Consider the following 25,873-nt stretch of genomic DNA (forward strand, 5'->3'; position numbering starts at 1 on the left):
TAATGTTCAAAAACAGACCCATCTCCCTGACTTTTGTACATTATTATTGGTTTGTCCAAAAACGTTAAGCAATTGTGTGTGTGTGTGTGTGTGTGTGTGTGTGTATGTGTGCGTGTCTGTGTGCATGTTCACACGCTCAAGCACAGCATAGCTCAGCCTCTCGAATGACCCAAATATTACAGAACGTCTCTGATTCTTCCTCATATTTTTGCCCTGTCCCTCATTTTTTGTAAATCGGTTAGGATTACAAGTCCATAATGACAGACTTTCAGATCTCTTATTGTTCAGATAAATACATATGGAAGCAACATCTGCTGCTCTCTTAACTTAAGTGCATTACAATTATCTGTCAGTGCAAACAACTAAATCTCTGAGCTGTTAATGAACTGCTTCCTGTAGTCAAAATGGTTGATTCCTTCTACCACCATTTGCCAACTGTGCAATTTTGAGCAAGTCACTTAACCAGTCTTAGCAGATCACCCCTGAAAAAGGGCACTTTGTGCAGTGGCTTTAACAACTTAACAAGATAAAAAATAATTTTACACATATTTCTCTTTGGAGCCTTAGTCTCAGTTTTTTTTTGTCCAGAATTCTTGAGCAGGGAAGCTTTTTGGCCAGTTCCTCGCAGAATGTGGTTCTCCCCAATTCCTGTGGATTGCAGTCACTGAATAATTACAAACATCTGAGTTTCAGGCTATTTCTCCTTCAGTAAAATGTTTGCTAATGCAAACTGTGCTTTAAGTATATAACACCAATACTTAAAATCAGCTCCTGATTTTGGGTTTTTGTTATTCCTGAGCTCAACAGTTGAGAGGGCAAAGAAAGTTGCAATGGGTTGAAATGTACAATTCTCACAGCAGTAAGCTGGAATATATTTCTAGTTCATTATTTATGACTTTTTTATTTAACTGACCCAACACACATCTGAGGAGCACCATAAAAGTACAGTTTTGTACCTACCATAAATGTAGATGTTCGAGTGTATACACTGCTGCAGTCATCACACTTGGGTTATCCTGCTGTCAGGCGGTCCCGCAGTCGGCCCGAGTTCCAAAGTCTTGGTCCGGCGTCGGTTGCTGTCACTTCTTCCCTGATGTCAGTGCGCCAGGGGTATATAAGATGCAGCAGACGCCATTTTCTTCAGTTTTTCTTGCCCCCAGATGTCAGGTGCCCCCAAAAAGGTAGGCAATGTAAATTTCTAATAAAACACACATAGGAAAAGCAATCAAAAAACTTTATGTTGCCAGCAAATACTTCCCATAGGCAGCAAAGGGTAGAATACCAGGGTAAGTAACAGCAAGTAAGAGGGAAAGGAGGGAGGGTAACCTGGACTGCAGCAGTGTATACACTCGAACATCTACATTTATGGTAGGTACAAAACTGTACTATGTTCATCGTGTTACACTGCTGCAGTCATCACACTTGGGTAGAATCCCAAAGCAGAGGTAGGGTGGCTGGTTCTATAAGGCATTAGGGGTGGCTATAAGGCCCTGCAGAACTGCAGTGGCAAAGCCAGCTCTGGATTTAGAGTAAAGAGGCAGATGGTAATGCTTGGTGAAGGTATGTACAGAACTCCAAGTTGCTGCTTCCAAAATGTCCTTGGTGGGTACTCCTCTGAGGTAGGCGGTTGAAGTGGCTGTTGCCCTGGTGGAATGAGACCTAATGTTGTTAGGTGCAGTTTTCCCATGATGTGTATAGCAGAAATGTATGCAATGGCCTATCCATTTTGAAATGGTCTGTTTTGAAATGGCTTTTCCCTGTGTTCCTGCAGCATATGATACAAACAATTGCTCAGTTTTTCTGAAAGCTTTAGTTTTGTCCAAGTAGAAGTGTAACTGCCTGTGTATGTCCAAGGAATGCAGTAGTCTCTCCCCTTTATTCTGTGGATTTGGATAAAAAGTTGGCAAGTGAATAGTTTGGTTTAGAGCCACACTTGATACCACCTTTGGCATAAAAGTAGGGTTTGTTCTTAAAGACACCCTGTCTTGGTGGAATATGATGAAAGGTTCCACTGTCATTAGTGCCTGTAATTCTGAAATTCTTCGTGCTGAGGTTATTGCCAGGAGCAGAGCAGTTTTCCAAGAGACATATTTTAAGTCTGCTGAGTTATCTGGCTCAAAAGGAGGTAAAGTTAATTTCTCCAAGACAAAGTTGAGGTCCCAAGTTAGAGTTGGTGCTCTACGGGGCGGTCTTATGTTTTTAGCCCCTCTGAGGTACTGTTTTACCAAAGGATGAGAAAAAAATGGTGGATCTGTGTTGTAATTAGCAGAGATGGCAAAGGCATAGATCTTAATGGATGAAAAGGAGAAGCCCTTGTCCAGCATCTCAGTCAAGTATTGTAGTATCTGTGGAATATTTGGGACAAGAGGATCAAGGTCGTGAACCTGGTTCCAGGCACAGAATCTCTTCCATTTATCCGAATAGGCTTTCCTGGTGCTAGGCCTTCTGGCCTCCAGAATGACATCCATAACAGCTTTGGAGAGAGGCATTGTTTGCTTGACTAAGGAATTTGCCATGCAGCCAGGTTTAATGTCTTGAGCTGGCCGTGCAGTATCTGATTGTTTTACTGAGACAGAAGTTGTGAGATTTGAGGCAAAATCCATGGTGGTCCTTGTGCTAAGTTCTTTAAGATTGGGTACCAGTGCTGGTATGGCCAGTCTGGGGCAATCGGGATCATCTTTGGCCTTTCTTGTCTGGCTTTTATGAGTACCTTTGAAAGGAGAGGCAGTGGTGGGAAAGCACATACTTTAGGTTTTTCCAGCTGAATGAGAGGGCATCAACTTTCCATGCTTGTGGGTGTAAGTCCTTGAGCAGAATTTCTGTAGCTGGCAATTCATTGGGGATGCGAACAGATCTATGTCCGGGCTCCACCATTTCTGTGCTATCATCCTGAACATTTGTGGATTTAATTTCCACTCGTGCGGATCCATGATATTTCTGCTTAAGTCGTCTGCCAGTGTGTTTTTCTCTCCTGGCAGGAATTTTGCTTGCAGATGAACTTGATAGGTTATAGCTGTGTTCCACAAGGTCATGGCTTGTCTGCAGAGGGGATATAAATGAGTGCCACCTTGCTTGTTTATGTACCACATAACTGTGGTGTTGTCTGTCCTTAGAAGAAGTTGTCCTGGATGCAGAAGGTCTTTGAAAGATATAAGGGTATTTTGTACAGCTAGCATCTCTTTTTGGTTGATGTGAAGATGCCTTTGTTCTGCATTCCACTTGCCCTGAATACATTTTCCTGCCATGTGTGCTCCCCAGGCGTAATCCGAATTATCTGTTGTCAGTGTTTGCCTGGCTGTGGGTTGAGTGAAAGGCTGTCCCTTGTTAAGGTGACAGACTTGAGCCCACCATCGAAACTCCTGTTGAAGGCAAGGAATAAGTGGTATTACTGTTTCCAAACTGTGACAGTGTTGAGACCAGACACTCTTTAGGTACCATTGTAGTTTCCTCATATGCAGTTTTGCATATGGAATTAGTAGTATGCAAGATGCCATGTAACCCAAGGCCTGCAGAATTTTTCTTGCAGGGAGTTGAGCCTTTGTTGCCATTAATTGGAAATATTGAGTCAGTTGTCCTTGCTTGCCTGGCGTGAGATAAGCCATCTGGGCCATTGTATTTAAGTTGGCACCCAGGAATATTATCTCTTGTGAGGGCACTAGTTTTTGATTTCTTTTCGTTTACTGTGTACCCTAGGCAAATTAGCAGTCTTTTTACAAATGCCAGATGCTTTAGAAGAATGTCTTTGCTCTCTGCTTGAAAAAGGCAGTCGTCCAAATATGGGTAAATTTGAATTCCTTTTTGTCTGCAAAATGCAATTACTGGTGCCAGGTATTTTGTAAAGACCCTGGGCGCAGTAGATAAGCCAAAGGGCAGTGCAGAGAATTGGTAGAGCATTGAATCTGCTAAGAATCTGAGGTATTGTCTGCAATTTTGTCTGATAGGGACATGCAGGTATGCCTCCTTGAGGTCCAATGTTACGAGCCAAGCTTTCTTGCCCAGCATGGGAAGAAGCTGCTGTAGTGTCAACATTTTGAATTTTTGAACATCCAGGTAAGTATTTAGAGAAGAAAGATCCAGAATGGGCCTCCAGGCTTTGTCCTTTCTAGGAACCAGAAAGAGTCTTGAGTAAAATCCTTGTCCTTGCTCCTGTATTGGTACCTCTTGAATAGCTCTCATGTCCATGAGTGCTGTAATTTGCCTTTGAGCCTCTGCCCATTGATTTGGTGGCAGATTTGGCATTCCTTTTAACCTTGGCAGAGTGTGAAAGTGGAACCTGTAACCTTGAGACACAATATTGAGAACCGATTTGTCTTTGGTGATTAATTGCCAATTGTGACTGAAAAGTGTCAGCTTTCCCCCCAAGGGGGCTGCCAAGAAGGAGATGTTTGGCAGCTGTAGTGGGAAGTCATTGGGTCTGCTTTTTATAAGGTTGAGGTCTGTCTTCCCCTTCTTTCTGGGTTGAAGTACCCCATTGTCGAGGCTTGTAAGTACCTTATGGTTGACCTCTGCCTCTTGGACGTCTGTATCTGCCCCTTTGAGGTCTGTCTGAGACTGGAAAGGACCAATTCTTTGTTGGCCAATTTCTGCTAAATCGAGTGAGAAGGCTGAACCTGTAAGAAATCCTTCACTGTTTGCACAGATTTTGCTTTATCATCCATTTTCTTTAATACCTCTTCTGCCTTAACTCCACATAAAACATCCTGCTACAAGGGTGCATCCAATAACTTTGCTTTAACATGATCTGGTAAGGTCTTTTCTTTTAACCACGCATGCCTTCTAATGACAGACCCTGTAACTGCTGCTCTACAGGAGGCCTCTAAGGAATCAAAACCACATTGCAAAGTATGTTTTCCCACTTGTTCAGCTGCATGCAATAAATCCTGCATTTCCTTATAATTAGGAAGATCTGAATTTGGAAGCATTTTTTGTTTCAACTGAGACATCAAATATTGCCGATATTTAAGCATGTGAAACTGGCAATTTAGTGCTCTCATTGCTAAAGTTGCAGATGTGTACACTTTCTTTCCCCATCTGTCTAATGCCCTGGAATCTCTATCAGAGGGGACTGGATTTTTTGCTGTATAGGCCTTTACCCCTTTGGGACCCTGGGAAATAGTTTCAGGGTCAGCAACAGGGCTTTTATAAAGGAATTTGTGGGAGTCAGGGACTCTGTAATATCTGTCTGGCTTAACTGGAGCTGGAGGTAAAGAATCAGGGTTTAAGCTGGATTCAACATACACATCATCCACAATATCTAACACTGGCGGAAGAGCAAGGGGTCTATGTTGAGGTAATAAAAGGAAATCTCTGAGCCTTTTCTTGGATTCTGAGTAATCCTGGCCCTCCCAATGGAAATGCTCCCGCATGGTATGTAAGGTTTCCCCAAAGGAGTAGTCCTCCGGTGGAGAGGCTGAAGGAATGGATTCCTCAGCATCAGAATCCTCATAAGGGGGTAAAGAGTATCCTAGGTCTGAGGATGAATCTGAGGAGATGGACACCTGGTCGGATGAGTCATAGTCTGCATCTTGTCTAGGCCTTTTATCAGGAGGAGGGTGGGACCCCCTGATCAGAATAATTAGGTCTTCGGCCATTTTGAGCATCTGTTTCTTAGGCATGGAGGCCTGTGCTGATGAATGCTGAAGTAGTTTCTTTGGTTTAGATTTAGCAGAAGATTTAACGGTTAACTGAGTAGGCCTGAAAACACGCTCTGAAGCTGCGGGTTGTTCAGCTACTCCGGAGCCCTCAGAAGGGTTAGTCTCGGTAGGTCTCAAGTCTGGTGTATCCGAAGGCCCAGCTATCTCCACATGGGAGTCAGAGGCAGCCTGTGGTTCCAAAGAAGCAGTCGTCAGGGGCTGCGAAGGTGCCTCGCTGAAAACCGGAGAACCGGCAACTGGCCTAACAGAGGCTTCGTCATCAGTTTTGGGCCTCAGATGCCTGTCCTTGTCTTTGCGCTTTTTGTGTATTCTGGTCGTCGGTTGTTCCGACGGCATGGTGTAAATTGAATTTTCTGCCAAAATAATGTCGGGCAAAATCAAACAGAATTTTAATAATGCGCTTGTTAAACCTAGCACAAAACCAACAACCAGTGACGTCGTGGTCTGGGCCTAGGCATGGGATACAATAGGAATGGAAATCCTTATGAGGTATTTGCTTCCCACAAGAAATACAATTATTAACTTTTACTGACATCGGTCTGAGGCAAGAAAAAGTTTCCCCATCGGGGTACTTAGCTTTGTAGAAGACTTCGGTTCTGGATTCGGAATGAAAATCTCAGGAGTCGGCCGACCGGCACTTACGAACTGCTTTTGCATCGGGCACCGCGTGGCAAAAAAGACTGAAGAAAATGGCGTCGGCTGCATCTTATATACCCCTGGCGCACTGACGTCAGGGAAGAAGCGACAGCAACCGACGCCGGACCAAGACTTTGGAACTCGGGCCGACTGCGGGACCGCCTGACGGCAGGATAACCCAAGTGTGATGACTGCAGCAATGTAACACGATGAACATCATAGCCATACAAGTGGCTGCAATTGGTTACGTGTGCGCGTGCATAATTATAGAACGCAAAGTTTCTATAATGTTATGATGAACAGGAAGGACACAAAGGGTTGTAGAAAAGGTAATGTATTTTGTGCAAGAAATGGAAGCATTTGTTGGCAATATTTTGGTCTGAAGGTAACACAGATCTTGGAATGTTAGTACAAAGGGATCTATGTATCTTATGCAACTAAAATGAATATGTTTCCCCTGGGGGAGGGAGGTATCACATTAAAAAGGGCATAGATGGGTACGAAAATTGTACGATATGTGTGGCTTGCTTAGATCTTTGTTCATTTCTAGGCTGACGTGTCTGTTTTTATTTATTTAACTGTAGAATAAATGTGTGTTTAGTGAAATTTCCTCAATCATGTCTTAGACAATTAAAAACATACAGACTTTATACTAATCCAGCTAAATATAGCTACTTCTGGCATGTATAGCAAGCTAAGGAAACAGGCATTTATATGTTTTTACAGTGCAGTAAGTGTACACTTTTCTGGTACGGCTATGTAGGTATGTATTTTGTGCGTGCCAAGAAGACGAATGTCCCCACCACCAGAGGCATAATTTATGCGTACACAAATTTTGAATGTTACGATTCTGGACCCCTACTATGAATTTTGATGGCCCCCCTCCTATGACTTTGAAAGCTAAGGGGTTGTGAGGTATAGCTAAGAGTGCTTAATTTATGAGGAAATAAACAGAAACCTTTACACATAGCATAAATATTGCATTAAATAATATTTCATGGACATTCATAATTTACCCTGCAAAAGTTAAATGTCAACTATTGCTTGCATGTATTTTAATATAGTGGCTAAATATGGTTCCTGGAACAGCTCACTTATGTTGTAAAATAAATGAAATCATCATCAAGTACATAGTTTTTGGCTATATAATATTTCTTTACCCAGCTGCACCCACATATTTTATCTGGTCTCTTGCAGTTTTTCTTCTCCCGTTTTAATTTGTGAAATATTGCCATTTCCAAATAGTATGCAAACAGTGTTCAAAATAATTCACAATAGTCCTGCAAACCAAAATAAATCCCTAGAAAATGCAACGCATGTTACAAAAGTTACTTTTTCAATGTCATAAAACTTAGATGAATATATATTATCACACAAAGGACTTACTCTGCAGGAGTTCATTAACGAGGCTCATCATTTCTTTGGGGGACACCACGGTTGTAGCTCCACCCCCAGACTTCTGGGTTTTCACTCTGCTTTTCTTGCCCATCTCTGAATAGAAAAGATATGCATGTTATAAAGTTTTTTTTATTTCTTTTTTTGCTGTAACCCCAATACAAATATGGAATATATTCTACTGATTAGCTCTGCAGAATTCCTGCATACGTTTTTCTTTTGACGCTTGCTTACTCTGTCCTTAGAGTTCCATAAAGACAGGAAATGTGCCCTTAACAAGTCAGTTACAAACTCTCACAGTTCCTATCACAAAGTTTAAAAATTTGCTTCAAAAAAGAAAATACAAGTTTGTAAGTTAACGTATCATAACAGTAGATGTTTGAATAGATTACTGTTGTAGTACCCATAACTATATGGCATGTATCATGCCAAGGATATCCGAAGGCCAACCAGTCTACCAAGTTTTGGGATCCTTCCTCGTGCACCACGCATCTGCCTTTACCACTACATGATGGTAAAAGAGAGATGCAAAGGCACACCAAAATTCACAGCTTTCTAGCCAAAAGGGAGGGTAAACCCTGAAGCTCTAATAAAATTATCTTAAATCAAGCAAAGTAAGGAAATATCATGTCAGAAGGGCAATGGAAAAGTGGGATCCACCACCACGGCCAAAGGAAGAGCAGGAAAAAATGGAGAAGCTGGAATGATGCTAATTCTACAACTGTGTTCTGTTTGAACATCTGCTGTTATGGTAAGGTAACTTGGATAACTGTGCTATGGTTTTCATTAGATCACAGATGCAGCAGCCATAGCTATATGTTGACTGTGACAGCTTAGAAATAAAGGGTGGATGGAGAAGGGCAAGTCTAGAAGTCCCTATAGAATAGCTTTTGTAAACCATGCTCTAGTCTTGGAAATTGAACCTAGCTTGTAATGCCTAGATAAAATGTGCACTTAAGACCAAATAGTAGCTTCTGGCACATACCTACAGTCTATCCCTTTCAAAAAAGCCTCAGAAGTAGCCATAACTATGGTAGCGTTAGCACCAACTTGGGGGGTGGGCTTTTACCATGATAAGAGAATGGTTTGTTTAGGAACTGTCTGTCCTTTTTCTTCCTTCCACTTCTATCAAGGGAAATACAAAGATAGTTAGACTTCCTAAAATCTTTAGCCCTGTACAAGTGAAATCTTAACTGCCTATGGACATCTAAAGTACAATGGAGTCTTTCTCCTCTATTTTTGGGGGTTCAGGAAAAAACAATGTGAGATGAACAGTATGGTTTAAAGTAAACTGAACAACATCATTTGGTATAAATGAAGGAGTGATTCTAAGACTCTCCCAATCTTGACAGAAAATCAAAAAGTGTTGTACAGACATTTGGGCCTGTAATTCAGATATATGTCTAGATGAAGTCCAAGCAAACAAACAACATCCTCCACTTAAGAAATTTTAAAACTGTCTAAAGGTCCAAAGTGGAAGAGAGTTAGCTTTCCAACACAAAACTGAGATATTAAAGAGATGCCAGCTGTTTTCTAGCTAGTCTAATATGCAACACCCTAGTCTAATATGCAACACCCTTTCAAAAAGTGTTTAACTTGAAACAAGGAAGAAAGAGGTCTCCAAAGGCGACAAAAAGAAATAGCCAAAAGGAGTACCTTTACAGAAGTGTCTGTTAGGCCTTAGTTGAGCAAATTACACAGGTATTGAAGAACTAGAAGAGCCCCCACTTGGGATGGAGCTTGTTCTCTTTAATAGCACCAACTAAAACATCTTTTCTGTTTGGCTAAGCATGATGTATGATTTCTTAGTAGCAAATTTTCCACCCTCCTTTAACACCTGCTGCATGTCCTCAGAAAAAAATGGTGCCTAAATAGCATAAAAAATGTATCATTCAAAGAGTAAGGTAGAGGTTTTAAATGTTGGGGTGAATTATGGATCCCTTGTCCTGTGTAAACAAATTCATTCTGCGAGGAAGTTTCTGGTAACTGTCCCTGGCCATGTGAATGAGAAGGGAAAACCAGCATTGTCTGGGCCATAAGAGAGTTACCACAAACATCTTTCTTCAAGTCTGTCTTAATCCTTAAAAGAACTTAAAGGAAATGGGGGAAAGGCGCAGAACATGTGGCTGTTTTCCAGGCCTTTTTGCAAGATGCCCTACAAAAGAAACGTTTTAGATGTCTGTTGAGAAAGGAAGCAAACAGATCTACTTGAGGAGTTCCCCACGTGGATAATCTCCCGAATGAACTTTGGGTGTAGTATCCATCCGTGAGGGTCTATCCCCAATCTGATCAAAGTGTCTGATACTGTGTTCAACTCTGATAGAATGCATGTGGCCTGAAAAGTATTGTTGCTTAGATTACTAGTTCCCATGCAATCACTGCTACCTTGCAAAGGAAGTAGGACTGTGTCCCGCCCCTCCCATTTGTTATACAACAGACAGCACCACAGTGATAAGGTATCACTAAACACAAGTGTGGGAGTCCACAGCTGACTTACAGCTTTGAGCTTTTATGACAGCCATCATCTTCTTAGGTGTATTTGCTTGTTCCTGAAATAAGGCTCTCATATGCCCTAATCTTGATGCCTTGAATTACTGCCCCCCCTAAACATCAGTTGTGACTGACTGAATGAGTAATAAGACGGGGAGAAAAAGGAAGTCCTGGTAGACCTGACTGGCCCACCATAGGAGTTCCTTCTCGAGGAAACTAAGAAAGTACAGTTCTGTATACTTACCATTAATGTAGATGTTCGAGTGTATTCACTGTTGCAGTCCTCACATATGGGTTATCCAGCTCCCGGTGCCCCTCAGTCGGCTCGAATATCAGAGTCCTTGGTATACGACGTCGGCTGCCACCAGTTGTAAAACTGATGTCAGAACGTCAGGTATAAAGGGAGGCAGTCAACACCATTTCCTCAGTTTTTCTTGCCTTAATTGTCAGGAGCCACCAAAAGAAGGCTAACCCAGGAAGGTAGCACCCTGGACACGTCATACAAAAAATAAAAAAATATATATATATATATATATATATATATATATATATATATATATATTCTGTGTCTTAGGAAAAAAGGGCGAATGGAGGGTGGGAAATCAGGACTGCAACAGTGAATACACTCGAACATCTACATTTATGGTAAGTGTACACAACTGTACTATGTTCTTCATGTTTCACTGAAGCAGTCCTCACATATGGGTTGATTCCCAAAGCACAGGAAAAAAGACAAAGGGTGGAGGAAGGATCACAGATTAAGGGTTGGTAAGAAGGCCCTGCAAAACTGCAGAGGCAAAACCAGCCCTGGATTTAGAAAACAAAGGTAGATTGTAATGCTTTGTGAAAGTATGGACAGAAGACCAAGTAGCTGCTTCTAGAATGTCTTTAGTAAGCACACCTCTCAGAAAGGCTGCAGAGGTAGAGGCTGCTCTAGTAGAATGGGTCCTAATACCCTGAGGGGGAACCTTCCCATGCTGCAGGTAACAAAAGTGAATACAATTAGCAATCCATTTGGAGATGGTTTGTTTTGAAATAGCTTTACCTTGAGCTCCAGGAGCAAAACTAACAAACAACTGTTCAGAATTTCTAAAGGATTTAGCCCTGCCTAAGTAAAATCTCAGCTGTCTATGCACATCAAGAGAGTGCAGAATCCTTTCCCCTTTATTTTGGGGATTACTGAAAAATGTAGGCAGGTGAATAGACTGGTTAAGGGTTAAACTGGAAACTACCTTAGGCATGAAGGAGGGGTTAGTACTTAGAGAAACTCGATCTGTATAAAAAATAATGAAAGGTTCTACTGCCATTAAGGCTTGCAGCTCAAATACCCTTCTAGCTGAAGTAATAACTAAAAGGAATGCAGACTTCCAGGATAGAAACTTCAAATCTGCAGAGGCAGCTGGTTCAAAGGGAGGCAGACTAAGTTTTTCCAGGACAAAATTAAGATCCCAAGCAGGAGTTGGAGCTCTTCTGGTAGGTCTAAGATTACTAGCTCCCCTCAGGAACTGTTTTATCAAGGGGTAAGAAAAATTGGGTTGCTCAAAAGAACAATGAGCTGAAATTGCTGAAGCATGAATTTTGATTGAAGAAAAGGAAAGTCCACCATTAAGCAGTCCTGCTATGTAGTCAAGAATGAGGGAAAGAGAAGGACGGGAAGAGTCTTCTCCTTTAGCCAGCATCCAAGAGCAAAATCTCTTTCATTTATCTGCATAAGATTTTCTGGTGTTAGGCCTCCTGGCCTCATGAAGTCCTGTGCATGTTGACACCAAAGATTATTGAGGTAACATTGAGGTTTTCTCATATGCAACCTTGCATATGGGATCATCAGAATACATGAAGCCATGAACCCCACTGCTTGCAGGAATTGCCTTGCAGAGAGCTGGGTCATGCTTGCCAAGTTCATGAAGTAAGCTGAAAGATCTTCTTGCTTCTGTTGAAGGAGGAATACCATCTGGGTGGCTGTATTCAGACTCGCTCCCAGGAAAACAATCTCCCTTGTAGGAACCAACATTGACTTCTTTTCACTGACAGTGTAACCCAAAGAGGTGAGAGTGTACTTCACAAAATCCAAATCCTTTTCTAATTGTTCTGGGGAGTGTGCTTGAATGAGACAGTCATCCAGGTAAGGATAAATCTAAATGTTTCTCTGCCTGCAAAAAGCAATGGTTGGACCCAGGCACTTGGTAACTCTGGGAGCAGTAGATAAGCCAAAGGGCAATGCAGTGAATTGAAAGTGTTGCTCCCCAGCCCTGAAGTGAAGGAACTGCCTGCAACCTTCCCTTATTGGGATGTGCAGATAAGCCACCTTGAGATCCAAAGTTACCAGCCATGAATCCTTGCCCAGCATTGGTAGTTACTGTTGAAGGGTGAGCATTTTGAATTTGGGAATCACCAGAAAAGTGTTTAGAATAGACAGATCCAGAATAGGGCGCCAGGTGTCCCCTTTCTTGGGTACCAGGAAAAGTCTTGAATAAAAACCTAGGCCTGCCTGATTTGCAGGAACTGGGTCTATAGCCCCCATAGTCAGTAAAGAAGAAATCAGAGTTTCTACCTCTGCCCTGAGAGTTCTGGGTATGTCTGGGTACCGTTGTAAAACAGGGAAGTGTGAAAGTAAAACTTGTAACCTTGGTTTACTATATTGAGCACCCATTTGTCTGTGATGGTAGACCATACCTCTGCGAACCTGGCTAACCTTCCCCCCCAAAGGAAACCCAGGGCCCACAGGAGGTAGGCACAAGAAGGCCGGAGTCATTGAGAATGTTTGCTTTTGGAAGTTGGCTTAGAACTACCCGATTTAGCAGAAGAAGAAGAATGCCATTGTTTAGCCCTTTAAGGGGCAGAAGCCTGCCCTCTGGAAGATCTGAACCCCCTAGGCCTAGAGCGACCCTGCTTTCCAGGATCAGGGAAAGACCAATTCTTGGAAGGATAATGCCTACTAAACCGAGTAGGCTGAACCTGAAGGAAACCTTTTACAGCTTGCATAGATTTTTGACTTATCCTCCAACTTTTTCAGTACCTTCTCAGCCTTATTACCAAAAAGATTGTCCAGCAATTTAGACTTAACAGGTTCAGAAAGAGACTGCTCCCTGAGCCAAGCATGCCTTCTAATTACAGAACCAGTGGCTGCTGCTCTGCAAGAAGCCTCCAAAGTGTCAAAACCACAATGAAGTGAATGCTTATTAACTAAAGTACCAGAATTCAGTAAGTCTTGTAAATCTTTGTTCTCCATCATGGAAGGAATATTTTCAAGTTTAGCCTTAATAGCCTCCAAAGTATGCTGCTGATACTTAAGCATATGAAAAAGACAATTCACGGATCTAATGGCAAGAGTTGCAGAGGTATAGACTTTTTACCCCACCTGGCCAAGGCCCTAGACTCCTTATCAGAAGAGCACAGGGTTTTTAGCAATAGTAGCCTTAACACCCTTGGGGCCTTGAGAAATACTTTCTGGATCAGCAGTAGGGTTTTTAAAAAATGAATTGATGAGATTCAGGAACTCTATAATACCCATCAGGTTTTCTGGGGGCAGGAGGAACAGAATTAGGAGTTAAGAATTTTACATGAAAACATCATCCACAACTTCCAAAACTGGAGGTATAGCCAGAGGCTTATGCTGTGGCAAATCCAAAAATGCCCTGATTCTTTTCTTAGACTGTGGAAGATCCTTTCATTCCCATTTAAAATGTTCCCTAAGGGTATTCAAAGTATCCACAAAGGAAAAATCTTCTGGAGGGGAGGCAGAAGGGATAGAGTCCTCAGCATAAGAATCCTCAAAGACAGAAAAAAGTTGAGAATTTCCTTCTTCACCAGCAGACATACTGGAAATCTCAGAATCTGAGACAGACAAAACATCAGGAGATAATTCCCTAGTCCTCTTTGAAGGGGGGGGGGATGAGAGCCCCTAATTAAGGAGAGAAGATCACCAGCCATCTTTACCAACTGGGACCGAGGCACAGGAGGGGAGGCCAATGCCGGTTTGCGAGTAGGTTTACGAATGGAAGGTTTACTAGCAATCCAGAGGGACTCGAGAGGTCTAGCACCTGCAGAAGTCTGAACTAAGGTAGTCAGTCTGGTTCTGGTCTCATGTCGAAAAGAAGAGGCGTTAGAAGCAGGTGTCTGCAAAGCGGCGCCGGACCCATCTGAGGCGGCGACAGGCAGAGGGTCTGAAGATCAAATAGCAGCCTGTGGCATGGATGACTCTAGGTCTCGGCAGAGGCTTGCAGCTAAAAATCTGCGGACTTCAGGGGCTGAGAAAGCACCTCACTGACTACAGCTGTGCTGAAGACCAATTTCACCGGTGCTCTGTCAGCAGATTTAACAATTAAATTAACCCTAGGCCTGTCGCGGTCCTTGTCTTTGTATTTCTTAGGTATATCCAAAGTCGGGAAGACCAGAAGACAACATACCAATGAAGTTAGGCCAGACTCCGAAATGCTTATACAAAATCTTAGATCTATGGCGTATGGTATGCGGGTCAAAGGAAGCACAGAGATCGCATTTAGGGACGTCATGCTCAAGGTCCAAACAAGTTATACAACAGGAATGGAAATCACGGTGCGGAATCTGTTTTTCAGGGGCATGATAGTTATTAACTTTATCTGACATTCATTAAAGCAAGAAAAGCGGATCTCCAACTGGGTACTTATCTGAAAGCGTCTTCAACTTGGTAGTCGGAAAGCAAAACGAAGGTAAACGGCTGACCAGCACTAGTATGAATTGCATCTGCTTTGGGCTCCGCAGCAAGAAAGACTGAAGAAATGGAGTCGACTGCCTCCCTTTACACCTGACGTACTGACATCAGTTTTGCAACCGGCGGCAGCTGACGTCATATACCAAGGACTCTGGTATTCGGGCCGACTGAGGGCTACCGGGAGCCGGATAACCCATATGTGAGGACTGCAACAGTGAAACACAAAGAACATCTGGAATTTACAATGATAAGTGGTGGAGATGCTAAATCCAAACTGACTTGAGGTTCCAATGGATTTTTTCAAGTAGAGCCTGGCAAATGAAACCATTAGAATAGAATAAACCATGTAATTCTGAAGAACACACTTTGCTATGGACATATTTTGATGGGGCCAGATTTAAGAAATGATGCATGTAAGATGATACTTTCTTTGGAGGAAGAAAACTATTGACAGAGAGATGTCAGGCTACGTCTTGCTGAAAAGGCGAGCAGTGAAATGAAGAGTTGCTAGAGTGTCTTGGAAGGAGGAAGATGAAATAAGGCAACTGTCCAAATAGAGGAAAATATCAACGCTGTGCCTGAGGCAAGGCACTTTGTGAGAACGCTGACTGATGTGACAAGATCAAAGGCAAACAGGTAAACTGAATGTGCAAACCACAAGGCAAAGCACCTTCGTTACCACTTGTGACTTTTGTGAACTAGAATATGCAGGTAGGTATATTAAAGGTCTACTGTGACCTGAAAAAACTTCAGGAAACAGAAAAGGATAAAGGGGTTTGTACACAAAGCATCCTGAATTTTGGTTCCAAAGGAAAGGTGTTTAGCTTTAAAATGTCCAAAATAGGTATGTGCTTTTTTTTTTTTTGGGGGGGGGGGGGCAAAAAACATCCTTTAGTAAAAGTCTGTGCTTTTCTGGGAGTAGTCTATACGAAACAGAGTACAGTGACAATGATTTCAGTCTGTCCACATATGATATGTGCTGAAGTTCCTGAATTTTCTCCGAGAAACCTTTGAGGTCTCTCCATTTGCTGCAGGTGCCTGGTAAGGTACATACCAAAGGAAGCATTGTACTCTAGCATTGGTTTAATGAAGGCAGAGTACAGGGGGGGGGGGGTTATAATTTCTTTTGTTTGTGAAGCTATGCCCTTGCTTATGAGGTGTGCAACATAGAAGGCTTTCCTGACCACTGTGGAGACATTGTGATCAAAGATAAGGTTGCTGTCAACATGCATGCCCTGTTCTCTCACCACTGATTTAAAGGTTAGGGCACTGTCATTAATGTGGTAATCTGCTGGGAAATCACCCTTTCCAAAGGGGATGATAATGCATTTATTTGCACTGAGTTTGAGTCCATGACTTTGATACCAATCATTGGTTTGCACAAGTCAATCTTGTAGGATGTTTACATCATTTGAGGTCTCAATGACTGTGCCCAGTTTGCAATAATCCGCAAGCTTTGTCAGCCACAGACCTTTTGTTTTTTGCCTGCACTTCCAAGAAACAGATTCCAAACAATAGGGGCCCAGCACAGATCCCAGAGGGACACCACTAGTGAAGAAACTGCTGGTGGAGATGGAATCTTCTATTCTGACTGTGTGTGTTCTGTCAGTAAGCCAGGTTACAACCCAGCTGATGATATATGGATTAATTGCCAGTTTTTTTTTTTTTAATTTCTCCAAATATTCTGGTGTTCTAATGTCATGATGGGAATGGATCCCATTCCTAAGTCAAAGTACGACTAAAGTTCATAAAATTAGTACTGTTTCAATATGATTTCAACCAGAAGTGCTCTTCAAAGCACCCGCAATGTGGCCAGTAATGACTCCTTCAGCAATTCGTACGGAGTTGCACGTATTGGTAATATATCTAAATACGATTGCAGATTCTATTTTATAAGACCCGTTGCTGCTACTACTACTGGAACTGTCTGGGTACTTTTCTTCCACATGGCTCTCATTCTTAGTTTCATATTATGACTTCATATCTCCACTCACCCATCACACATAATTGCCCCAAATCCCCCACCCTACCCCTTACCACTTCAAATCCCTACAAACCACCAATCATAGCCCCATCTTTCTAACTGCCTCCCCAGTGCATTATGCCCCACATTCCTAAAAACAGCCATGCCTCCAATTCCACAGCCTAATGATGTTATACCTTAAAACAATAACTAACATAGGAGCCCTACTACTGCTAGGAGGAGATATTCACCCCAACCCTGGCCCAACAACAATTATTCATAATACACTAAACTCCCAGCTACCACTTAAGCATAACCCCACTGACCCACTAATACTCAACTTAAACATTTGCAGTATTATGAACAAAATAGAAGAGCTGCACTCAGTCATCACCGTATACAACCCAACATAACACTCAGAACTAAAACATGGCTTAAGCCACACATCAAAGACAACTCCATAACCCCTCCTGAATATAACATTCTAAGAGTAGACAGACTCCACAAAAAAGGTGGAGGCATAGCCCTACTTTACAAAATCAACTTAAAACTCTAACTACTCCAACAAGAACTCCCAAACTCACAAAACACCAAAACCATATGTGCCCACCTCCTCCTAAACCAGCACAAGCACCTAAATATACTCGGGATCTACCACAATAGAGTAAATACTCCACTGGGCCTCCCACACCCTCCCCCAAGAAACCATAGTCCTAGGCGATGTTAATATCGACTGGAACTCTATCCACTCTCCACCACCCACCAATCACATAAACCTATATACATTTACCAAACTCATTCAATCACCCACATATATTGAGAAGGCCTCAAAAAGGGAATTCATACTAGACTGGATCCTCACAAATCAGCCAAACACTGCCCTGCAGTGTGGAGCACTGGCTAACTCTCTAAGTGACCACAATCCCACTTTCATCCTTAGGCATAAACTCAAATCGGCTAACTGCCCCTCTCTACTACACACCCGTGCCCGCAAAAACTTCTCCATAGACCACTTCTTAGAAGCCTTACAATCCTGCAACTGGTCTCCCATCAAAACGCTCCCACTAGACAATGCAGTAGAATACTTCAAATTCACATTCCTAGACATCCTCAACCATCTAGCTCCCAAAAAACAATTAGAATACGCAGCAACCCTGCACCATGGCTACAAAACATCACAAGGGCTTTACTAAAAGAGAGAGGGCTCATGCTTGGAAAACCTGGCACCAAAACAAAACAAACACTCACAACTAGGCAAGCCTGCCTTGAACTTGGAAACAAAGCTAAGAAACAAGTTAAGACTGACAAGCAAAATCACTACACATCCCTACAAAGAAAACATAGTAACAACCCTCAAAAATTCTGGGCTGCATTAAACCACATCCTCCAACCCGGTAAAGCAACGACTCCCTCACCTAATATAGATGGTTCAAACACACATATAGCCTTCAGTTTCAATAACTACTTTAATTCTTCTATACTTAAACTAACAAACAATACAAACCCCATCAAGCTCAACAATCTCCTACTCAACAGACTAACTCAACCCCCTTCTCAGTCAAACCAGTACAATACATAGCATCCAAAAATTCTTAGTAAAACTTAAGCCAACCACCCTTGCTGCCGACTACCTCCAACTAACATCTACAGCCATAGCCTACCCCATCACACTGCTAATAAATAGATATATTACTGAACGCACCTTCCCAACCTTGTGGAAAACATCTTTTATTATCCCCCTCCACAAGGGCAGTCCCTCCACCGATCTCTCCAACTATCGACCCATTGCAATCTTCACCAGCAACTCCTCACCCACCTCCTCTCCAACTACCTTTTATCCAACTCGCAACACAGCTTCCGTCCATCCCACAGTGCCACCACAGCCTAATTAACTTCATCAACATCATAAACACATACAGGAACCACGGTAATCTCATCTCTGCCACCTTTCTAGACTTATTCAAAGCTTTCAATACAGTTTCCCACAACAAATTCCTAACCTGCCTCTCAAATCTCAACCTTGACAGCCTAGGCTGGTTTAAAAGCTATCTAGACAGCTGACATCAAGCTGTCAAATCTATCCTCCCCACTCTCAGTCGGCATACCACAAGGCTCCATCCTCGGCCCCCTCCTGTTCAATATCTTTACAAATCAACTCCACTCTCCAACTACAAATACCAATATAGTCCAATACGCCGACGATACAACTGTGATCTGCTCCGCACCCAACATACAACTTCTTCAACAAAAAACACAACAATCTTTCACCGAAACCAAATTTTGGCTAAACAATACCCAGTTAATACTAAACCCAAAGAAGATACAACTTATGCTGTTCCACCCTACAAAAACCCAAAACACTACCTTCACTATATCAGCAGCTAACAATACTCTCATCTCCCCAGTCTCAGAAGCTGTTAATAGGATTCACCATTGACCAACAAATAAAGTACAATAAACATATATCCCTCACCGTCTCCAAAGTCCACAAAAAACAAAGTACCCTCTACCACTGTAAACGATATCCAACTTCTGAAGCTAGAAGCGCCATAGCCAGAACCCATCTGCTAGCAACTATACTATATGCATGTCCAGTATTAACAAACCAAAATAAAACTGACCTTAATAAACTCTCCACATGCTATAACAAAAACCAGATGCGCTCCCACCACTGGCAATCCCTAAACAAATTGCATTGGTTAGAATTCCCAAATCTACTATGATAGTACCAACTCAACCTGGCATTCCGAATCTTATACTGTCCTGAAAGAAAACCTGCCCTATCCAGCATCATAACCTTCTACAATCAAATAGGCAGTTGCGATCTACTAATAAAGCTCTAATAGAAAATATTCAGTGTAAAAATAGCTCAGGCGAATCTGTCTTCACTAATGAAGTTGCTAAAATCTGGAATAACCTGCCTCCTGACCTCAGACTTCAAAAATGTCCAACCACCTTCAAAACCCAATTAAAATCCTATCTATACACCAACCACTTGTTTATCTGCAAAGGTTCTCCCTGAACTCCCCGTCCCTCTGGAAGAGGGCACCCCCCCTATGCTTTAGTCAAACACAAGATACTGTATTGCACCCTCTCTCTTTTTAAATACTGTAAATATTGTTTGTATGCCTATTCTATACTAAAACTCTGCATGTCTATTAAGTGTGAGAATACATGACTGTACTTATCTCTCTAATGTTAACTTGTTAACCTTCTATATTAATGCCTTGATTGTTACTATGTATAGCGTTCATACTCAACTTTTTTCTGGAGCTTTTCTCCCCAGGACTCCACTAAAAACGGACACTAGCTGTCCAGCCGGACCATCCTGGTAAACAAATGTTAAATAAATAAAAATAATAAATAAATTCTGCCTGCAAATCTTGATATTTTATGACTTTGTGTCTCTGCATGAAAGACACTGTAGTCACTGAATGTACTGATTTCAATGATAAATGCTACTTTTGTCTTCTTTTCATGGACCACTATATCTGGGTTTCCCCAGATGAGTGAGTTTTTCTATGATACCTGAGTGGGGGATTGTGTTAAAAGCCTTGGCTAGGTTTAGGTAGGCCATGTGCACAGATTTACCTTCATTCAGTGCTTCGGTGACATTCTCAAAGAAGCCCACCCATTTTAACTGACACGATCTCCCTTTAACAAAACCAAACTTGGTCGGGTTGAGCATCTGAAGGTCACCTATTTCTTTGTTTATGAGGTCCATGATGATTCTCTTAATGGCTTTCCAGATAAGGCTGATTAAGCTTATGGTTCTATAGCTCCCAGGGTCTGTGGATGCTCCTCCTTTGTGCAAGGGTATGAAGGTAGCTGTTCTCCACTCAGCAGGGACAAAACCTGTGCTTAGGCAGTGTTTGAGAAGAGTACGCAGTGGTGTTGCTAAGAGCTGTTTTAAACCTTTCAAAATGCAGCCCGGGATGTTATCTGGCCCCATAGAGGCTGTATTTTCTGCCTTCAAGACATTGGTTAGAACCTGCTCTTTAAAAATACTAGGTGGGCACAGGTGGTAGGTATGCCCTGGGGTATATGTGGCTAGGACGGGGGGGGGGGGGGGGTTGCAATGAACTTGTCCACTAACAGGTTTGCTATCTCCACAGGTTCATTATATGTGGTACCATTCACGCAAATCTGTGCTCTTCCATTAAGATTTCGGATGTAGCTAAAGAATGCCTTATGGTTATCATTAGCTAGGGATGCTAATTCAGATTCTTGGTTGGCTTTAAAGGACAAGATGCCTTATTCGCTTGTTCAAGCTAGGAACGGTGTACTTCAATTTCTGAGGCCGAACCTTCTTGCTCTTATACAGCAATGTCTTCCTCTTGTTGTATAGCATGTTTATGATGGATGTCAACCAGGCAGGCTTGTTCTTTCTTGTGGATCTTACTTTGGTCCTATCAGGTATGGCTGAATCAATACAACTATACAGATGTTTATACAGGGCATCACTGAATATCCCAGTACAGGCTGCCATGTCTTCGGTGGGGTAGGTGCTTTGAAGCTATTAATGCTGTCTCTTAGGCTGTAGTTGGCCTTGGAGAAGTTTAACCTAATTACTCCTGAAGGGGGGGGGGGGGGTCAGATGCCATCGTTAAGCAAACAAAACTGATTTATGAGGAGACTTCACCAGGGAGGGCCACACACTTGGGGTTGTGCAACGACCAACACCAGATCTAGAATTTTTGATTCCTTGTGGGGGTACTATTTGTTCCAAGGCAGCAGAGTTAATGAAGTCCAGGAACCTTTAGATTAATGTGTTAGTGCATAAATAATTTACCCAGCTTATGGACGGGTAATTGGAATCACCCATAACCAAAGTGTTTGGTTGTATTTTGAGTGACTCAAGTAGATCCAAGTAGGCAGCATGGGTATCATGGTTCATGATGGGGGACCCATAGCTGATGATAACCTGGATGGGGGTCTTTCCTGTAGTTATTTGCACTTGGAGTAACTCTAGGGAATAGTTATGTTTTACCACTCTGGAGGTGTACTTATTTTTGATGAAAAATGACACTCCTCCTTCTTTAGTTCTTACATGTTCATTCTGATGTCTGAATGTGTGGCTGGCGTTATAACCCAACATGGAAAGGGTGCTCTCCACAGCCTTGAACCAGGTCTCTGTGATTGTACAGATGTCCGCATCTTCCAGAGTGAGGAATGCTTTCAGTGAGTGCAGTTTCAGATTTAGGCTCCTAGCATTTAGTAGCATAACCTTGAGATTGTTTATCGAGGACGTCGGGAATTTTGTTCTTGCGATACTGCCTAAAAAAGGTACTATGGGGGAGGCAAGTGCTTTGGCCAGCAACCAAAAGACCATCTCTGGCAAAGCATCATGTTCTAGCAACCATATCATCCAGGCCGACAGGTACTGGAGCCCCTTAAAATCACACCAGAAACTAAGTCAACTGTTGAAATCAATCATTTTTTGTCTGCATTGTGGCATAATCCTTGGGGAAGGTAGAATGCTGCTTAGGGCTAGGGACATACCTGCCTGTGACACACAGAGAGCTCAGTCATGTCTCTCTCTTCATAGTCCAGTGAGATATGTCTCAAGTCGTTCACACAAACAAGTACTATGACAGTCATAAAAGTGCTTGCTGTTGAAGAGGTTTGAATGCGTGAGTGATGTGGCAAAACCTGGCACATGACAGATAGATGACCGTGACATTCTCCTTATCCAAACTGATAAGACGGACATCTGTGTGTCTCACAATGGAGTCACCTATGACCAAAATATTAGATTTTGTGTTTTGCCTTAGGTGCTTGCTTGGTGAGATACTGGTGCAAGTGTTATTATGTGCACTGGGTACTATGTTTATGCTTAGAAGGTCTCTGCACAGCATTAATAGCTTTAGTGTCTCTAACCTGTATTACAGATCAGAACATATGCCATGTGGTCTAGCACCATGTATCCACTGAACAGCCAGAAGAGAATGCTAATGAAGCTAAATGCTTGTCACCCATGTCCACTTTGGTTAGGCCACCCAATGTATGTTGCACAGTGTCAGAAGTAATCAAAAATAAGTCATTTCATCTGTCATTTGAAAAACTGTTCAAGCACAGCTGCCTGGGAACCTCTCGTCTGGGAAATGAAAACTGTACATTGAAAAATTTGATTTATACTTGACTAAGAATATCGAAAAAGGCTGAAAAGATACAGTATGCTATGCTTCTTCATGTTGCAAGGGAAGACAGCATGAATATGTCTAATGGTTTTGAGTTTAGAGATGGAAGAAGAGAACAATGCTGTGAAAAAAGTTTCAGTTAATGTGACTCAAATAAGGGTCTGACATATATCTATCCTTTGTTCTTCATAAGGTCGCACTTTCCCCACTATCAATGCTTGTTACTGAATTAAAGACTCAGACTAAACACTGACTTTGTTGACCAGAAGCATTCACCAGTTCATGAAAAAAGTGTTATAAGGGATTAGAAACATTTGTCAAGGATCACATAATAATCAGTAACCAGTGAAAAGCTGAGTAAAGGCCACCAACATAGCAAAACACACAGCAAGGCAGCACTTACAGACAATGAAGGACACACCCCAGTCACTGGTAACGACCCACACCAATGAATAGTTCAAAATGTATTTAATAATGGATTAAGCACTTTTGTTTCACCACATGAAACTTCATCAGAATACAAAACACCCATACTAAATTAATTTTTATACTCACAGTTAAAAATGCCCACAGAAGACGTGGAGTGGTCTGTGAGACTGAAACACAGAAAAAGAGTAAAACTAAGTCATGACAGTTTGCCAGGGCTCAATCATAAGAAGCCAATAGTAACATGTTATTGATAAATTCTGCACAATGTGCGACCAAAAGCATGATAAAGGAATGTATCTCTTGCAATTATTCAAGTCTGCAGATGCTGTGAAAAAAACACACTGTTGAAGTGTGTAAAATAAAAGAGGCAAATTTCCATTTACAAAGACTGTACATACTTCAGCAAAGTCATGAAAAGGAGTTGTCTGTAGACATGATTACTGATGAGGGGTTGAATAGCTATAAATGTCAAAAATGTTTTTAAAGCTTAAAAGCATGTTAACATCTAACAGTAATTTTTAAACAAAACAAAAACTGAAATTCACTGCTATACTACACAGGGCTGTACTTTACACCCATTATTTATATGCAAAAACTCTGAAACAGGTTGGCAGCATGGGGATCATGATACTACAAACTTAGAATTAGCAAATAAAAAGCTACTAACAATTCAATGTGCATGTTGAAAATATGCACAATGTATTGTATATGATAAAGGTACAGAAAATGACTAAGAAATTTGGGAAGAACATTTTTAAGTTAGTAATCAAAGTGAGATGTTTACACTGAACACTGGTGCTGAGTATGATATCTGCTCAGGTATTCAAAGCACTTGGTCTGAAACCAACTAATCTGAAGTAAACATTATGTTTATGTAGACTGCTTACTTTTTCTAGCCATCATACAAACAAAATTGTCAGAGAGTATAAAAAATTAAAGTTTCCAACTCAGGTTGCTGAAACAAGAAGGTGCTCATATGAGTTTGCATAATTTGATATGTCAAAGGTTTAGCATGGTGAGAACTAAAACTGGGGATTATGAAATGTTCAGTATGACGATCTACTTAAAGAATACAAATACTTGCTTATTGGGCTGGGCACTTCAGTTTCTTACATGAATACAAATTCTAGAGTTACCGGTAGTGCACATTTTAAGGAATGTTCCACTAGCTTTGGAGAATAGTGGATTAAACAACATGAAAATGGGTCACATTAAGAAAAATCTTAAACCTACTGAATAGGTCAAATAGTATGCTTCCTGTTGTGATGTCAGATAACTTCCACATCTGTATGGAGCCACAAAGATTTAATTAAGCTAAAAACATATCCATTACATAAAATCTGAAGAAGTGCTACATATCATATTAATAGCAAAGTATTTTTGTATTTGTGATTCAGACCAATAATTTTGGCAAATACTGCTTGTTAAGCTTAATGTTAGGGCTCAAAGATCAAAAGGCTGCGAGTTCTATTCCTATCCCAGTTGACTGGATTCATTTTCCATGACTTCCACTGCAGTGCAGAACTGGAGGGTGCTGCACCCTTGAGTGTGCGCGTCTATATTACATAATCAAGCTTTTAAAAGTTCGAACGTCATATGGTCGACACGATATGATCAAACTTTTAGAAGTTTGAAAATGTAATGAAAAAAAATAAACCAAAGAAAAACCTACATGAACGGTTTAAGTAGGGGGGCAAGCCTCCCTGCACCCCCCACACTGCCCACTCTTTAAATATACCAACTCTGACATCACACTACATTGCAGAAAAGGGAAATATTCCCATTCCAAACTGTACGGAGATCTCCAATGAAACGTTCCAACATTTACAAGTTCAATCATATGGTGTCGACCATATGACGTTCGAACTTTTAAAAGTTCAACAACGTGATGCAGACCCGAGTGTGCTGTCCTTCTGATGAGATAAGAAATCAACATCCCATCTGCCTCAGTCGATGGTAGCTTAGGAGGATGGAAAACATCCCATTGCTCTCATCGAGAAACAGTAGCAGTTGCCAGAGTTACATATACAATACACTACACCCCTTGCATTCTGCTTACATTTACAAAATTTACAACAACATTTACAATAGCTTCAGTATTTTACATTGTCAATTCTGAAAAATTTAACATTGTTCATTCAATCTCCCCATCCTTTTCTCTACAACCATCTTTTTAGGTCAGCCAACAAATTTTAATTTCTATTTTTATTATACAACAATTCATCACATCTCTGCTACAACACCCATACTGTTACCATCAATAGCTTATGGCATCTGTCAATGTCAATGTGTCTTTTTCACATTTCCCATATAGAGGACTATGATCGGGTCGGTGATCATAACTGCTTTATTTGTTCGAGACTTGAATGCCAAGAAATTCACTTCGAAACTAAGTTCAAGAGGTGAATCTTGGCATCCATGTTTACATCACATAATACATGGTTACGATCTGCTGACCCACTCACAATTTTTTGCA

General features: G+C 41.6%; 1 protein-coding gene across 3 annotated transcripts in view; it reads right to left on the reverse strand.

Annotated features, from left to right (window-relative positions):
- SETD3 (SET domain containing 3, actin histidine methyltransferase) overlaps window positions 1-25,873 on the reverse strand; it is an 829,217-nt gene that overhangs the window by 650,963 nt on the left and 152,381 nt on the right. For 2 of the 3 annotated variants that reach the window (XM_044074604.1, XM_044074605.1), the window contains one exon: window positions 7,677-7,781. In XM_044074604.1, the coding sequence (XP_043930539.1) occupies window positions 7,677-7,779 (103 nt within the window). In that variant the 5' untranslated portion in view covers window positions 7,780-7,781. Of the gene's footprint in view, window positions 1-7,676; window positions 7,782-23,523; window positions 23,565-25,873 lie in introns of those variants that run through there. The other variant, XM_044074603.1, reaches the window with a different exon arrangement.

This window comes from Protopterus annectens, chromosome 6.part0 (genome assembly GCF_019279795.1).
Source record: "Protopterus annectens isolate FY-2018-M chromosome 6.part0, PAN1.0, whole genome shotgun sequence".
NCBI lineage: Eukaryota > Metazoa > Chordata > Ceratodontiformes > Protopteridae > Protopterus > Protopterus annectens.